This window comes from Nyctereutes procyonoides, unplaced genomic scaffold, assembly GCF_905146905.1.
Source record: "Nyctereutes procyonoides isolate TBG_1078 unplaced genomic scaffold, NYPRO_anot_genome, whole genome shotgun sequence".
NCBI classification, from domain to species: domain Eukaryota; kingdom Metazoa; phylum Chordata; class Mammalia; order Carnivora; family Canidae; genus Nyctereutes; species Nyctereutes procyonoides.
Genome location: NW_026575146.1, coordinates 2,018,595 through 2,037,229, shown reverse-complemented (window position 1 = coordinate 2,037,229; position 18,635 = coordinate 2,018,595). Strand labels below are relative to the sequence as shown.

Genomic DNA, 18,635 nt, shown 5'->3' with positions numbered 1-18,635 from the left:
GCTCTTAATCAAACAGCAAATGGCTTCTGCAATTCTTCTCATGTAATCCTGAGCACCAAACAGAAATGATTATTTTATCTACATATCCTAAAAGGCAAATGAAATTTCCTTCCTTTTTAAGAATGGCCTTAATTGTACAAAGTAAAATATACTATCTTTCTAACAAAAGGAACACTGATCCCATAACGAAATGATTTTAAAACCAAAAGGCAACCTTAGAAGATTATCTGAGTCACTTAGCAGCAGGGTACATCATTAATAAAGGATAATAGCTATGCTACTCAAGACAAATGCTTCTCAGCATTTTTTTTCAGTCAATTATAAAACATTGGGGCTTTTCCTCAATATCACTGGATTTTTCAAAACTACTGAAGAGTCCTGGGTTCAGAATCTGGCCCATCTCAGGACACCTGAGCGGCTCAGTGGTTGAGCATCTGCCTTTGGGCTCAGGTAGTGATGCCGGAATCCTGGGATCAAGTCCTGCATCAGGCTCCCCACAGGGAGCCTGCTTCTCCCCCTATGTCTCTGCCTCTCTCCCTGTGTCTCTCATGAATAAATAAATAAAATCTTTTAAATAAAAATAAAAAAAATAATCTGCCATCTCTTTCCCTCTTTCCTTCAATAAGTTATTTTCTTTTTCTGTAAATCATGCTATTTTTTTAAATGGAGAACATAAAAGGATTGGCACCTACTACCCAAAGAATATCTGAAATAATAAGTAAGTTCTCTGAGCCTTGGAATATGAAAAATAAGTGCTATGTCAATTCAAACCAATGTCATTATATGAGAATCAACCAACATTTTTTAAAAAAGAACTTGTTCAATGAGAATAAATGGCAATGCCAAAACAAATTTAGAAGGAAAAGTTACAATGATGATAGCTGCTGCCTATTGAGTGTCTATCAATATCACTGTTAGGTGCCTTGATTTACCTTTAAAAGTAGGTGGCTTTATCCAGATTTTTCAGCTAACGCTGTGGTTGAAAAGGTAAGTAAGCAACTCAAAACAAACAGTAACAGGAATAAATTTTGAGCTTCCAAGCCCATGCTTTCTGCCTTTACTTTCTAAAATGTATTTCTTATCATTTTGAAATCCATGTGTATCCCTTAGTTGCTAGGTTGCTACATTGTTGGACCGAATGACTTTTTTTTTTTCCGAATGACTTTTTAAGGTCTCATTCAACTGTTAAGATTCTCTTATTATATGAATTGAGAGAACTAGTTAGACTAAAACAGAGTAAGAAAATACAGATTGATTCAAAACACAATATTTCAGGAAGAAAAATTCATGACTTTATATCTCCTCCCAAATATTGATGAATAAAACTACTAGAAGCCTTTAATCGAAAAACTTGCCATGCAGCCAATTGTCAATTACTCCTCTTAAATGAAAGAGGAAATAAAGCTTGTATTTTGATAGTCTTTGTGAGAATAATGATAAAAAATCCTTTTTTTTTCAGTGGCAAAAAAAAAAGAAAAAGGAAGATCAGCAGTTAGAACAAAACTAGGCTAATGTAGGAAAACCATCTTCTTCGGCACATGACAACAAAGATAAAATGAACAGATGATGGGAAAATTTAGGTTCTTAAGCCTATCGTGCAGCAGCATGCTCATAGTCCTGGACTCTAAATCCAGTCTTACTATGTGAAATAATGTTATGTTCCTTCTCAATAAAATCAGTTGAGCTACAGTTTTCCATTATATGCATGTGATAAATGACAGCGTGCTGATAAACAGAATTTCTTATGCCTATGTAAGCTGAGAACCCAAGATGTTCTCAGTCAAGAAGAGAATCCTCTGACAGTGTTTTTATCTAATACCTAAGAGAAAACAAATATAGTAAGTCAAACTTTTTTAATAAAAATCGACCTGTACCTGTATACTAATCTCTCCTTCTTCACATTCTTTCTTATATTTCCGTGGGAGTGTCTCTACTTCACGGATGGCATCTAGAGTGACTTGCTGAGGAAGCACCTCAAACAAAGATGTTAAATACATAATTATGGATTTCTTGTCAGGAAGTTGAACAGCAACATCTAAAAGTAGAAGGAAAGAAGAAACAGCTTAAATTAGATGTCCAAAATAGGTGAATTGCTCAATATTAGCTATAAAAGAACTACCCTCAATACCCATAAATAATACCAGCATATAATCTTTCCAATACCAGAGCTCAGTACATTTCTATTTCAAATAATAATTAAAGGGACAAAGGCAAAGATTATTTATTTCGTTCAGTAGCCCATTTCTTAAAAATCTTCCCTAGAAGCTTCCCCAAAATGTTCAGATTAGCTACCATTTCAGATGACACGGATATCATTTATAATATGAAAATAAGTCTAGGGTAGCCTGGGTGGCTCAGCGGTTTAGCGCCATAGTCAGTCCAGGGCGTGATCCGGGAGACCCGGGATGGAGTCCCAGGATGGCCTCCCTGTGTGGAGCCTGCTTCTCCCTCTGCCTGTGTCTCTGCCTCTCTCTCTCTCTCTGTGTCTCTCATAAATAAATGAAAATAAGTCTAGAATTCAACTCTGTAACATCTGTAACTAAAGTTTTCACATCGTATGCAAGAAGATCAGATAAAAATGCATTTTAATTAAATAACCCAAGATTGAACTGTTTCTCTAATAATTACGTTTTCCTAAACCTTTAAATCTTATGCTTATATCAAGTAACTATTTTCCAATGATGTAATTCAATTTCCTCCCAAACTATCCTACAAATTAAGTACAATAGTACTAATAGCTGGTCTGCAATAAAATGTCTTGCACCATAATCCAAAAGAAAAAACACTCCACAATCCTCATTATTTTTTCTAAAAAGGAAAAAAAAAAACTATTTTCCAACGATTCAAAATTGCACAGCAAAATCAAGGTTGAAATTAAACACTGGGGCAGCCCGGTGGCTCAGCGGTTTAGTGCCTGCCTTCACCCCAGGGTGTGATCCTGGAGACCAGGGATCAAGTCCCACGCTGGGCTCCCTGCATGGAGCCTGCTTCTCACTCTGCCTGTGTCTCTGCCTCTCTCTCTCTCTCTCTCTCTCTCTCTCTCTCTCTCTCTCTTTCTCTCTCATGAATAAATAAAATCTTAAAAAAAGAAAAATAAACACTGAACAGTACCTTCAGGATCTAACAGCTTTTCAATTCCCAAATAAGTTTGAGCTTTGCTGAAGGCATGTTCAAGTCTCTCAATTGGGGACATTTTGACAACTCTATCCCAGCTGAAGAGATCAGGTCTGAAATTATAACACAAATAAAACTGAATGAAAATGAAATATGTGAACAAAAGTAGTCATTGTTCTAATTTAATACATTTCAGTTATAGGTTATTTTACTTTTACTTGTAAGTTTAAACAAAGAAATTTTTATCTTTTATATCTTAAAAACTTGTTAAATATATTTTTTAAAGTAATTTACAATATGAAAACAATAGGTAAAACATTCTAAGTTTCTTGTGGTTCAGTACACCTATTAAAATTTATGAAGTAAAAAAAATAAAATAAAATAAAATTTATGAAGTAACCACAGAAAGATTAAATATGGTCTAAATTATTCCCAAATAGAAAAAAAAAAAAAAAAGAAGAAGAAGAACCTATCCATATAAGACAACAAAGAAAAGGGATATAGAAAAGTTGAAAGAAATGAGAAGCTTAAAACAAGAGGTACAAAATGAACCTAAATACATCAATTATTACAATCAATGCTAATGGACTAAATTATCCAACTGAAAGACCAAGATTAGCAGAAAAGAAAATCCAGCTCTGATCTGCTTACATGATATTCCTACAACAAAGCCCTGAGAGAACTTCTCACCAATCATCCCCCTCCATACTACTATTATATAATATTTCCTTTCTATCTTGATGTTCTTTAAATCCAGCAAACTGGATATTATTGTTGCTCTGACTTACCCAAAAGTTGATCATTTTCTTTGAACTCTATCCGTTCTTGCATCTTAGACCACTTAATTTCTGGGCTTTGCCTGCCCTACTCCCAGTTCCTCCTCTGCTTCATCTCCATATTCCTCTTACTCATTCCACTGCACCACTGACTTCCAACATGCCAGGTACCTCCTGCACTCTTACCGAATATATTTTTCTTCAGCATGTTTACCATTTCTATATGCTGTATCACCTACATTATCTTTTTTTTAATTGTCTTCCTCCTTCTATTTGAATGGAAATTCCAGGAGGACTGGGATTTTTGCTTGTTTTGTTCTCTGCTGTGTGCTCTGTATCCAGCATATAGAAAGCACTCCACACATACTTACTAAACCAATTAAGTAATAGGGAAAAGTTTTGGCTAAAATTCAAGTTCTTCAATAACACCTCTAAACCAGCTAGGAAGAGAGGCCAATCCTCTTAAACTGATAAGGGAAAAGTAGAAGATACTTGGGAGTGGGAATTCTTTAGCTAGATAAAAAGTGTATGAAAAAAGCTACAGCAAATAGCAGTCTTGGGATAAACAATGAAACCGCTCCATTGGGCAGCCCCGGTGGCGCAGCGGTTTGGCGCCGCCTGCAGCCTGGGGTGTGATCCTGGAGACCCTGGATCGAGTCCCACATCGGGCTCCCAGCATGGGGCCTGCTTCTCCCTCTGCCTGTGTCTCTGCCTCTCTCTCTCTGTGTCTATGAACAAATAAGTAAAAATCTTTAAAAAAAAAAAAAAAGAAAAAGAAAAGAAACCACTCCATTATGTAAAACAAAACATTCAGCTCACTATCACTAATTCAAATAAATATTGTATTGAAGGACTAAGCATAAATGAGTGGGGAAGAGAAGAAAAAAGGGCAGAAGAAACTATTATGATTCATAGATAGTCTACAAAAAAAACCTTACAGAAACATTTTTGGAAAATTTGGAAAAATTTAAAAAGTTTCTAGATCTAAGACATAGAAAAGTCAATTGCATTTTTTTTTTATAAATTAATTTTTATTGGTGTTCAATTTACCAACATACAGAATAACACCCAGTGATCATCCCGTCAAGTGTCCCCCTCCGTGCCCGTCACCCATTCACCCCCACCCCCCGCCCTCCTCCCCTTCCACCACCCCTAGTTCATTTCTGCATTTTTTATATATCAGCAAAAAAGCCTCTAGGAAATAGAACTTGAAACAATAAATAATTTACATATAATAAATTTTGCCTTTCACATTTAAATCTTGATGCATCTAGAATTTACTTTTGGGTATAGTGAGGTAAGGATCCAATTTACTTATTCACATATGAGTAACCAGTTGTCCCATACTATCTATTCATCTGCTCATCTGCAACATCAGCTCAGGGGTATATCAGGATGGAGTTATTTCTGAGTTCTTTACTCTGTTAGGCTGATCTATATGCAACTGCCATTCTTATTGTCAAAACGGTAAAATGTTGGCAATTTCACATGACTCAGACCATTATTATATTGTATTTATTTTTAGTATTACATATATAGTCTTAATAAATATAGCTTCATAAATAATTTTACATCTGTTCAGAAGGTACTTCAATCTGGTTCTTCTTCAGGAATGTCCTGGCTCTTCTTGGGCCTCTAGTCTTTTGAATAATTATGTGTTTCACAAAAAAAAAAAAAAAAAATCAATTGTCTTTATTTAACTGAGATTGCACTGAATCTCTAGTTTCCCTTTCAGTATTAGAATGAAAACTTAACACAGTTCATTGTATATATTACTGGTTCATGCTGAATGAGTGGGACTGAACATGTGAATTATTTTACATTTTTTAAACTTATAAATATGTAGGAGAAACTGTGGACACTGCACTGTGGCATTTAAGTCCTATGGAAATAATGACTCAGTAGATATTTTCTTCCATAATGTTTCTTTTCTTAATGTTTAAGGGTGTGCAGAGAGAAGAGTGGTGGTAGTGGGGAGGGGGCTTTAGTCAGGGTAGTAAGGGAGAGACAGAGAGGAGATACAAATTTGTAAGGCCCACATCTAAGTAGGATCATATCTCACTTATGTCGGTGCAGCACAGCATTAAAGGCCAGTCCATCAGTCCAGCTGGTGGTGAAGTTGAGGACGTTGACCTGGCTGTACGGCCTAGTAGACTGGCGCACCCAGCTCAGTAGAATCTTCTCACTGTTTGTCTGCTGCAGGTCTGACATGACATCTTTCATGACATCTTTTACCTGTTCAAAGAAACCATGCTGTCTAGAACTTAAAACAGTTGCTGCTATCATGTCCTTAAATAAGGAATATTCCATTAATTAACCATTATAGATCAAGTAACTGATCCACAAACCAAGGAGGGAAGCCTCAAAAGAAACCAACCTTGCTAACACACTGATCTCAGATTTCTAGCCTCAAAAGCTGTGAGAAAATTAATTTCTGTTGTTGAAGACACACGGGTTGTGGTACCTTGTGATAGCAACCCTAAGAAACTAATACACGAATGATACATTTTCAATTTCTATTAAGAAGTAATTGAAAATTTCCCCACCTGCCAGTGCAAAATGATGCTCCAAAGTAATCCCAAAGTCAGTTTGTGATTTCCATCTACAATGTCAGTTCCTCCTATATTCACTAAATCCACCTATTAAAATAAAAAAAATGAAAAAATAAACTCATAAGACAATATTGCCATAGAAGTCAAGATTTTGTTTTGGCACCTTTGCCAAAGGCACCTATATTGACAGCAATATAAGTGAATAAAAGAAATTTCACTTTAGAGAATCAGGTAAACCTAAATCTCAGAAATGTATTATTTATACAATAGATCAATAATCAGAAAAAGGATGACTATTCCTCCACTTACAGAAAAGGCTCAATACTTATAAGAAAAATGTTTCCAAAACTCAGTTGATGACAATGCACAGAGCAGGTGGCTGGTTTGACAATAAATAATACTGATCGCACCAAAGAACCCCAAAGTCACAATGCACACTTACATTATTCTGATGCAAAACCTGCAGCACTCTGTTGACATTATTTAAAGCATGTACCCTTGTGGAACCACGTTCCTTTGGCTAGAAAATAAAACATGAGATCAAATGAGACAGAACTCTCCACATTGCCAACAAATACAGACACTGAGATGTACACAGAACAGCTTGGCGTGCAGAGCCCCTCTCTGCCAAGAGCTCTGGCTGGTTTCTTGGGCCACCAGGGAAGCTAATGTTGACAGAATGCAAATTATCCCACTAACATCCTGAGATAGCAGGGAGGATTCAGAGGCACTATCCCAGATTCCATGTAGCATTACAAAAGCCCACTGGGAAGGCAGGAAGAGCCATCTGGGGCAAGGTGATCTGGGAGGTTCCTTTCTGCCTCACTGGCCAGGGAATCTTATCTGAGAGAGGGATCAGCCTCTCCAACAGGTACCTCCCCACCATCTGGAAGGCAAAATGCAGAGTATAACACCTCACGCTTCGGGAAGAAAGGAATTCATCTTCAGGAGTGAATTTCTTTATACCTTTTATAGTAGTTCTACCTCTAGTATTAAAGTTTGTGGGCAGCCCCGGTGGCACAGCGGTTTAGCACCACCTGCAGCCCAGGGTGTGATCCTGGAGACCCTGGATCGAGTCCCAAGTCAGGCTCTCTGTATGATGCCTGCTTCTCTCTCTGCCTCTCTCTCTCTCTGTCTCTATGAATAAATAAATAAAATCTTAAAAAAAAAAGTTTGTACCCATAAAATGCATCCTCTACGTTAGCGGAGTTATTTCTGTGTGAGTACAAAGCACCTTGCATGTAAAGTAATAGAGTTGGGTTTGATGAAAAAAAAAAAAAACAAAGAGAATACTGAAAAACTCAATAAAAATAAATGTCATAGCTTTTAACAACTCTCCAAGAGTTTATTAAATAACATTTTAGGGGTGCCTGGGTGGCTCAGTCAGTTAAGTAGCTGTCTTTAGCTCAGGTCATGATCTCAGGGTCCCAGGATGGAGCCCCATGTCTGGCTCCCTGCTCCAAGAGGAGCCTGCTTCTCCCTTTCCCTCTGCCTCTCCCCCAACTTGTGTGAATGTGTGCATGCTCTCTGTCAAATAAATAAATAAAAATTTTTAAAAATAAATAAATAACATTTGAATGTTTTCTACAACTAACATCTAAGAAAACAAAAAATTATTTTCTAATATGATATCAACTAATATCATATCATATATGACATCATATATCAACATACCTAACTCATATCAAAACCATATGCCCATTTTCCATATCTATTCTTCTCTGTAATTCTCTCCTGTGCTTTCTGAGAGCAATAAATATAATAAATAGTTTTACCTTTGATAAAAAATAGAGGCCTCTATAAAAGCTTCAATATTACACTATCAAAGATTCATTGAAACACCTTTTTTAAAAATGTTCCCATTTGGGCCTTTACATAGTAAGTACCCCCCAGAGAGTCTTCAAGTATCAGTAATGATGAGAAGACACTCCATTAGCCTGGTTCTCAAAGAAGACTCCTCTCACCAGTGATGTTCCTGTGAGGCCTTCCAGAAGATCCAGGAGCTTCCTTCCATCTTTGAGGTCTGTGAACATATCATTGATGGGTGGTTTTCCACTCTATAAAAGAAAAAGTAAATTATCAGTTTCTTCAGCAGCAGAAATTCCATACATATGTGGCAAATAAATGAGTGGTTTTGGGTTTTTTTCCAATTAAAAGTCTGGATGGGCAGCAACTATTCAGCTTTGCCTTGTATGGAAAGAAATGTAATACAGAGAACTCTGAAATCCAACACGAATGCTTTAAGCTGAATGCTATAAATTGCATTATTCCTTAAATAAATTGCATTATTTCTTACAAAAGGAGTAAATAAACCTATAGTTAATGTCCATATGCCTTGACTATGGTGTATATTCCTGAGAAAGAATGATAAAAAGATGCACTGAAAATGTAAATGAGCATATAGCACCCGGGTGCAGAGGCCAATGAAAAGTGTGCAGATTCTCTCATTCCATTACTACACTTTGCATTCACAGTATGATGGCGTCTTGTGGCATTTCCATTACGGGAACAGGTTATTTTGTCCACAATTTCAGCTCTCTGGTGCTACACCTATACTTCTAGCTATAAATTCTAAACAATTATGACATATTAGGCTCTGTGTCTAAAGTGAGGTACCAGTCCAGTATTTTGAATGGCAAAGCTTATAGAATTCCTAAACTCTCATCCCCCAATTGATAAATAGCATCAATTTACACTGACCAACATATCCTAGTGTCTGATGCCAGAAAATCATAGCCACTGACAGGCAGATCCTATGTAATATGATGGCTGTATGCAAAAGGATGATTACTACACAGAAGATCAGGAAGCCTCAGTTTTAATTCCAGTTTGATCATTAACTGGAATTAAACTGGTAAACCTAAATCAACTGCTTAATCTTCCTCTAAATCACAGGCTAAAAATCCAATAAATAAAATTATGTGAAAATGTCTAGACAACTATAAAGCACAATGTAATAAATGTGACATCACTATCAAATTATGCCTCTTTAATATGAAATCTCCAGAGAGATTAATAGTTCTAGTTCTGTCAATTATAAAGATATTTTATAACTGACAACTATTTCATCGTCTTCACTTTTCACTTTAAAAAAACATAGGGGCACCTGGGTGGCTCAATTGTTTAAGCTTCTGATTCTTGGTTCAGATCATGATCTCAGGGCCATGGAATCCTGAGATGGAGCTGGCGTCAGGCTCCAAGTTCAGGGGAATCTGCTTGAGAGAAAATTTTCTCCCTCTCCCTCTGGCCCTTCCCCACAAGCTTATGCTTGAAATGGAGGATGGTGAAGGGAGCCATTCTGAGGTTTCCTAAAACTCAGTCTTTTCCATTCTTTCTCTTCTCCTGATTTTTTACATTTTTAATTCAGTATAAAGTATTGTCAACTAATGATGACTAGCATGGCTTTTCGATAGTTCACACGCTCTACATGAGGAGAAGTAGGGTAAAGTTTTCACCACAGAATCAGTCAAAAAATAAACTATGACTTATTTGTGTCTGAAACAAAGCTGCTTTTCTAGTCCCACCTGCCATTCTGGTGAGCAGTGACGGTGTCAGGGACACATGGATTATGTCCATCAATCATAATAAAAACTGATTTGCATGATGTGGGAGGTATGGCCTAAGGGTCTGAAGGTGATACTTCAGGAGACAGAGCAAGGAAGAGCTCTTCGTACATTGAGACTTCCTACCTGCCATCAGTAAAAGCAAAGGGAAGAAGCGGCCTTCATCATCTACTATCTCTACTTCTCTCTAAACCACCCAAATATACTTTAGAGAACTAACCACCAAATAATCAGATTCCCTTTCCGGGACAGATGAATAACTCTGCTCTGAGAGTGAAAAGACAAGAATACAGATAAAGCTCATGCGAGAAGCAAAGAGGGATATATCTAGGCATAAAAAGGATCTTAAAAATTACTGATAACAAGTGTTGCTAAATAATGTCTTCTCAAATCCACTATCCATTTTCAAATAAATAAAAAAACATAAGTCAACATAATATAAACATAAATATTAGTCCATACAACAAATAATTATGGGGCAACTAGGTGGCTCAGTGGTTGAGCATCTGCCTTCGGCTCAGGGCGTGATCCCAGGGTACTGGGATCGAGTCCCACATCAAGCTCCCCGCCTGCTTCTCCCTCCGCCTATGTCTCTGCCTCTCTCTAAGTCTCTCATGAATGAATAAATATAATCTTCAAAAAAAAAACAAATAATTATGAATGGCCATGAGCCATGTAACTTTGGGCAAGTTACTTGGCCCTTCCACGTCTATTTGCTCATCTGTTAAGAACTAAAATGACAGATGTTCAATAAATGTTTGATATTATCATTCATTTTAGGAGCATAACTTCAGTGTTTCTACTGCCTTATATAAATGTGCCATAAAATTTCAACAATATCTGAAAGGATGAAAAAAGCAAATAAGCACTTCATCCCAGGCAAGAATGTAAAAGCGATTCTGAGCTGGAGTACACATTAGTGTCAATTCAAAGAGGAAGATCTTTTAAGTCCCAAATTCACTAATATGCTGACCTGGAGAGATATATCCCATTCCAAAATCATGAACATGATAATACTGGAGCACACCACACTGTGCCATAGGTCTGTACCATGAGACAAGCCATAATTCAACAGCAAACTCACTAGATTCTTCCCTAAGTTCCACTGTTTGTTGGATAGCAAAGTAGGAGGCCTTAAGAAGTAGCATCAATTTCTCTAGATGAGACACTCTTTTCCTCTCTCGCTTGTCTAGTTCTTGGTTTACTGAGCAACAAACCTTAAGAAAGGCTCCCTGCGGAGCATTCTGTTGAAACAAACATGACCCAGGCAGGGTCCTGTCCTTCTAGAAGTCAATCATTCACACAGTGTAACCAGTGCCCTTACTTTCTTTAAAAACATTAAACAAACAAAACCCTACAGTAATAGCAACACAATTTCTTTATTCTGTTTCCAAATTTCAGATGAATGTTGATGGCAATCAGGAAAACAACGTGTTTTGTGCTGTGTCCCTTTCTCCAACACTCTCTAACCCCATGCCAGTGATGGTGTTATCAGTATATATTCCTACTGAGAATCCTCAAAAGGACTACACCTGCAGGATAGCCAAGGAGAGGAAAACACAACCTGTGAATCTCCTCACTGGACAAAGTAAAAAAAAAAAAAGGTACCTGGGCTCATATGAACCCAAAACCGTGGTTCAAAGCTTACACAGAAAACACATACCCAAACTCACCACACACATGGCCAGTCACTGCAAAATATTATGTATTCCTGACAAATACAACTTAGGAATGTCCCATATACAGATGGAAAGAACCAGACTCTGCCAAAGAGCAAGTTCCACTTACCACCCAAGACAGTAACACCTGCACATACAATTATTCAGTGCTCTGTCTGTGCCCTATAAGGTGAGGTTGGAAAATTTCTGTTGTAAAGATCCAGAGAATGCCTAGTTTAGGCATTGCTGGCCAGGTGGTCTCTATCAAAACTACTCAATCCTATTGTCATATGAAAGCAGCCTAGACAATATAGAAACAAATGAGCCAATCATAATGATGACTATATTCCAATAAAACCTTATTTGTCGACTCTGAAATTTAAATCTCATATAATATCCATGTGTCATGAAATAATTCTATTCTTTATTATTTGCAACCACCTAAAAATGTCAAAACCATTCCTAGCTTGTGGACCATACAAAAACAGGCAGTGAAAACATGAAATGTTCTTAGGCAGAGTAATAGCAACCACTTAGATATGTTCTAAGAGATTTAGAGAGATTTAGATGTATTAGTTACATGTATTCATTATTTCCTGATAATAACATTTAAAAGTAGGGAAATAAGAGAGAGGTAATGTGACAAGTGAGAAGGGAAGAACCAGGATCTAATGCTACAGAATCTGGTTCCAAATGCATATTCTCAAAGTTTGTACTAAGCTGTCAGTAAAATTACAAGGGGATGAGAGTGTGACATACAAGGAAGAAAATACTTAATTGATCAGGGATAGAATACAGGAAGTTATATTTAATGACTTCCCAAAGAAAGCAACAAAATATATATCAGATTTAAATGAACTCAAAATGAAGACAGTTTTTTCCCAAGCACACAGCTTTAACATGGGGCCCACCCTGGAAACTGTTTGGAAATGTCAGAGGTCATCATTGAATAAAATTAAAAACTGATTCATCCTGACAGTCAATCTCTTATTTAGATTTTTAATTTTTTTGCAAAGACATATTTGCAGAGACTTCTCTGACAAAGAAAATACAGTTTAATAATTCAATCAGACAAATATCTGGTAAATACCCCCTTTGTGCTTGGCCCTGCAGAAATGCCAAGTTCAGGCCACCCTCCTTATTCACAAGAGAGGGTTCTCATAGTTTTCCAATAAACACAAAATAGTACAAATGAACAATCTTGGACTTGGAATATAGATAAGTTGTGGGTCACATTTAACCTTAAAAAATTGAAAAAGCAACATGATAGGAGTCCAGATGACAGATGCTGCAAGTAACTAGCACTGGCAACTTCCTCCTCCAACCCTCTTGCCCTGTACTTCTGTGCACTCTCCTGACACTAGCTTTAACCCCACCATTGTGACAAGAGGGACCAGCATTAATACCAGCAGCTGGGACACAGAAGCTTCTGAATTTAAGAGTGTCAGAGGATAGAAGCAAACTGTCATCACAATGCATGAGGAGCAGCCAGGGTCTGCCGGAGGGCAGCGGCAGAGAATACTAATGGCAACATGTGACAGGACAAGTGCATGAAGCAAACCCGGTGGGCTCTATCACACCCAGAGAAATCAGCCCAAAGGCTGGCAGTGACAGCCAATGCTCACTTCCAGCCACCGGCAGCCATGCAGGAATCCCAGCTCATTGTTGGCAAGACCTCTGGTTTTTCAAAAGAATCTGGAAATCTCGGGATCCCTGGGTGGCGCAGCGGTTTGGCGCCTGCCTTTGGCCCAGGGCGCGATCCTGGAGACCCGGGATCGAATCCCACATCGGGCTCCCGGTGCATGGAGCCTACTTCTCCCTCTATGTCTCTGCCTCTCTCTCTCTCTCTCTCTCTCTCTCTCTCTCTCTCTCTCTGACTATCATAAATAAATAAATAAATGATTAATTAATTAATTAATTTAAAAAAAAGAATCTGGAAATCTCTATTTATCTGTGTAATCTCCTGATATTTGTAGCTTCCGAAAACATGGTGCCTATCAACAAATTGTGTCCACAGGCATACCAGATCATAGGGCGACCGATTAGCAATCTCCATGCAGGACATAACCACACAGAGGTGAGATGTAAGTTTAGTCAACAGTGAGTCCTCTGAGGAATTGACAAACTCTGTAGAAAGGACAGACACACACATGCACACACACACAGACACGACACCATCCGAAGACTAGAGAACATGACTTAATACAAAACACCAGCAATCATTAATGGCTCAAACCAAAACACAAAGTAGTTGCTTCATATCCTTTTTTTTCCCCACTCACTCCCCACCTCATGTTTCTACCTCCAAACACACATTTCAAACGTAACCACTTCCCCTTGTCATCATGGCTCCTGCAGGACTAGCCTAAATGATCCCTTTGCTTCTGCAGAAGAGCTAGAATAACTCTAATTATAGGCAAAGGACTCCCATGAAAGGTAAAGACTATCCAAACTCCAAGTAAAAGATCCTCTGGGTTCAGGTCCCCACCCTGTCTCTAATCTGACACTGTCTTTTTTTCCTCCTCCTTCGATACTCCCAAATCACAGTTATTTACATCACAGAGGCCAAGTTTTTCAGCAACAGCACTAGTGTTAAAAGAAATTTTTAAAAATCTGCAGAAGATGGAATAAGAAAGTAAAATTTAGGAAGTGCAGTTTGGAGTTCTTAAAAGGGCAAAAGTGCTAATTATGTATACCAACAACCAATCAACCAGAGATAGAATTGAAACTTGGATTTTCCATCTGGAAGACTGATCAGTGCCTTCTCTCTGGGGTGCTGGGTTGACACTGACCACCCGAGGCTGACAAATGCAGGGCTTGCTTTCAAGGCCCTCAGAATGTAGACGTAAACAAAACCAGTATCAACACAGCATGCTGAGCACATTAAGAGGGACTCATGAGCTAGTGTGCTTCTGCCAAATTTGTACCAACAGATACAGTACACAGACAGAATCTGTCCTATGATTTACCTAATCTCATTATAAATAATTAAGTTACAACTGAGCATAATAAGATGAGTGAAAACAAAAGTTTTTAAATGCTTTCACAACTAACATCTCATATGATATCTTAGAAACAAATAATAAATTTGGGCTCTTTGACAAGTTGAGCTCAACTGTTGAGCTATTCTGTTATTTGTTTATGCTCTATTCTCAAAATAGGATTTGAGGCAGCCAATGCAATTCAGTTACTATTACCACTGTTTACTGTGTGTGTGTGTGTGTGTGTATCGTATTCTTGGATATACACGGCATATACATATATAAACATATACTATATAGCATATATACCATATATACCATGTCATATTTGCATTCTTCTCGGATTCATCTGAGATTAAGCCAATGTCCCCAGCCTCTGATAACATATTATAAGCTTTAGCACCTCTCTCTTTTATTCTTTTTGATTGTTTTTGGCAAAGGGTTGGTTATTTTCAAAATTCAAAAGAAAAAAGCAATTTAACTTAACATTTCTTCTAATATTTTTAAAAACAGAATCTTTCATTTATGAATCCCAAATCTCAGCACTGATGCAAGTGTAGCATCCTTTTAGCTCTTGTAATTCTTCATTTTTTAAACAGTCAGTAAATCTATCAGTAAGCACCATGAACAATGCCATTTTGGTTAATTATGTTTATGTATGAATATATTTTTTAAAGTTTTTGTAACAAAAATGTTATGCTTTTTCTCTTGGTGTTGGGATTAAATGTAGTTGAAGAATATTTTCTTTGGATTTCTTCTATCTGATTTTTTGTAATATGTATTATTGCATAAAATAAATAACAGATTACAACAAACAATAGTATCTCTAGCCAAGATTAAATAAGCAAACTGATAAAATTAGGCTCATCATAATTATAAAGTCAAAGCTTCACCAATGAAATGAAGACCTCTGATGGTCAGTAACCATTTTATGATTCCACCCCATAGGGAAAGCATGAAAGCAGCATTGCTTTCGACCGGAAGAGTGAGAGCAAAATGAGTGCAATGAAATGCCTAAGGAGGTTTTTAAATACCTTCCAAAGGAAAGCCAGCAAGATTGCTACAGTCAAAGAACCAGTGAGCATGTGGCTCTCGGCCATTCTTTTTAAGAATTCAAGGTGGTCAGCACAAGTTCTTAAGAAATGAAAATGATGCCATTTAGAAGCTTGCTTGGAGCTAGGAGGGAGGGAGGAAAGAAAAGGAAGGAGAGTAACTGGAGAAACATGGCTCAGGTCATCACACAAGCAACACATTACAGAGCAATGATTTATGCAGTATTCACATAGGAATCAAATCAATGATTCCTTAAAAAAAAAATACTGTAAAACGCAAGTGGAACCAAATAGTATCTTTCTGAGAATCAAAAGTCGTACAGCATGTAAAAAGTTTTACCTTGATTTTGGGTAAGCAAAGTAACTGCGATAGGGCTGATAAATCCAGATGATAAGTAACCACATATGAAGCTCACACAGCTGGCAGCCAGAGGCAGGGCCAATTGCATTATCCAGGAACAAACAACCAGGTGAGGTCTACAGGCTGAATAAACCCGTCCCACTTGCCTACCAGGCAAGGTCTGTAACAATACAGCTCATTCCATACATGTACAACTGGCAAAGCAGTGGAAATGTTTGGAGAGTGCTGTTCCTCAAAAGATAGGCTACCATGGGGCCAGTGCAAGGCATTCATTATGATACTGATAATGATAATATTAAGGTAAATAAAATGACACTGTATTTAATAAAGGAGAGGCAGCTGCCCTGCCCTTTCTTTCCCCTTAAGGTCTCTCCTTAAAAACACAACAGGACCAACTTTTTGGTCAGGAGTTAAATAAACTCCCAACTCCAGCTTTCTAATTCAAGATAACAAAGACTTCAGAGTAACTCTGGAGTCTCCCAAGAGAAAATACACAAGAGACCCAGGCAAGGTACATCCACTTGTTCTCTCCAAGAGATAAGTGTTCATCATTCTTTCTTCGACTTCACTGCATATTTGTGTGAAGTTCTGTCCAGACATTCTAACTGTTTGCATTCACCCAATCTCATAGTGACACTCAATAATAAATTATGTTTGCTCTGTAGTCTATCAAATAGAGGGTTTTTTTATTGGCAGGATTTTTTTTTTATTTCTGCAACAGATGATAAAAACAAAATTAACAGCATCAACTCTCCCACTTCCCCAACCAATCTGGCTCCACTCATGGTTGGCAGGTGACTACCCCATGTAGCAATTGGAGCTAAAGGATTCCTAAGGTCAGGTACAGCTGAAAATGGGTCTACTGTCTCCTGGCTCTGTTTAACTGAAAAAGCTTTCTTTCCCCCAAAACTGTCACCTCTTCAGCAATGCTGTCCTTACAGCTCACTGATCCATACTGGCTTAGGCCTACCACCCCTGCAGCAACCAGAGCCCATTTCTGAATGTGGGACGGTAGGGTCGCTCAGGCTGAATGGAAAATCAAGGTACAGGTTGGCTCTGTTCACCCCTTTGAAGGGAGAAGGTGAAAAGGCATTTCCCCTCAGCAGGTCAATCTCAAATCTGAGCCTTAGTTACAAACACTCAGCAAATACTATCAAATTTGCTTAACAATTACAACTACTAATAGGCTCAGTCAAAATCATTTATTAAGTACTCAATACGTACAAAACACAGCATATTAATTTTTTTTACTGTAACCACAGTAACCACGTGAAAATGATTTTGCAAGTATAATATTTGGTACCAATACAAACAACAGAAATCAAATTGAATGAAAACAAACAATAACAGCAGAACCAAATTTACAGAATGTAGCCAAAACATAGCTTGGAACTGTTTAGGAATGCAGAGTGCATTTTATTGTTTGCTTTTTAGGGGTAATAGTGAGAAAACATACACTGAAACTTCTTAAGGAATCAGCTGAACAGTTAACAGTGTCTAAAACAATTAGTTGAGTTGCTGTCCTCATGTTCATGAAAATAAATCAACAGTGGACCCAATGTGTAACTCTCAAAGCTCAAATCTCTACTGTGGATGCTACGGATTGTCACACAGGAAGCCTGTGCTGTCTCCTTCACAAGACTAAAAGGAGGGATGAACATCTACAGGCTGCTTTTCTTGCCCCATCTTCCACAAAGCTCCCTACACATCTGCTCTCATTTTCGGGACCACCAGCTTCCAATGTAAAAAGAGAAGAAAACAATGAGACACTACAAGCACTGTCCTACTGTCTCCAAAAGGAACACCTTTGAATAGCTCTCCACATTGAAATCTATTTTTTTTTCTTAAAAAAAAAAAAAAGGCTTCATAGATTTCCTTTTATGCTCCATCAATTCAAATTTCAAGTTTGGAATTTAGTAACTTGTATGAAAACTTGGCTCATCTTTGTCTTCAAAAAGAGAAAGGCAGAAATCTGCCCAAACTGAAGTTCAGCATTTTTCAGTCTGCACATTCTCTGCCTAACCTTTATTTGTTAAACCTCTTTTGAGAATCGCCTCACCAAACTGATAAAAGAGCCTCTGCAATTTGTACATCTCAGCTCTGCCAGATGAGCAGCTCTGAAAGTCAGCCAAAGAAAATGCAGGCTGGGAGTCAGAAGAAAGTTCCCAACAGTGAAGCAATGAGGCCATCGCTGCCTCCCTTGGGAGACCAGCCCACTAAGAAACCAGACACTCAAAAATGAGAGGGAACCAAACACTCAAGCTTTACCCACCAGACAATGGAATAAAGTGGGTTTAATGAGCCAATGCTTTTTTTGCAATTTCTGTTTTAAAATATATGTGTAGCACAGACCAGGGATACCACAGGTGGGGTTTACCTGACAGGGTCCTAACTTAGCATTCCTAAGTAATTATAATCTTCCATAATGTTTCATAATAATGCCTCAATATCTCTTAGCAATATGAGGAGTAATTATGATCAAGTGTGCTTTATAGCTAAAGGAATAAAAATCAAGTGACCTGGAAAAATTGGCTAATAATTTGCCTGAGGTCATAAATAAATGAGCAGCACATCCAGG

The 18,635-nt window shown here is 37.7% G+C and overlaps 1 protein-coding gene across 6 annotated transcripts in view; it reads right to left on the bottom strand.

Moving 5' to 3' along the window:
- UTRN (utrophin) overlaps window positions 1-18,635 on the bottom strand; it is a 497,690-nt gene that overhangs the window by 365,837 nt on the left and 113,218 nt on the right. For all 6 annotated transcript variants that reach the window (XM_055311522.1, XM_055311520.1, XM_055311521.1 and 3 more), the window contains 6 exons: window positions 8,407-8,499; window positions 6,885-6,962; window positions 6,437-6,529; window positions 5,953-6,125; window positions 3,112-3,227; window positions 1,875-2,035 (listed from right to left, as the gene is read on the bottom strand). In XM_055311522.1, the coding sequence (XP_055167497.1) occupies window positions 1,875-2,035; window positions 3,112-3,227; window positions 5,953-6,125; window positions 6,437-6,529; window positions 6,885-6,962; window positions 8,407-8,499 (714 nt within the window). The remainder of the gene's footprint in view (window positions 1-1,874; window positions 2,036-3,111; window positions 3,228-5,952; window positions 6,126-6,436; window positions 6,530-6,884; window positions 6,963-8,406; window positions 8,500-18,635) is intronic.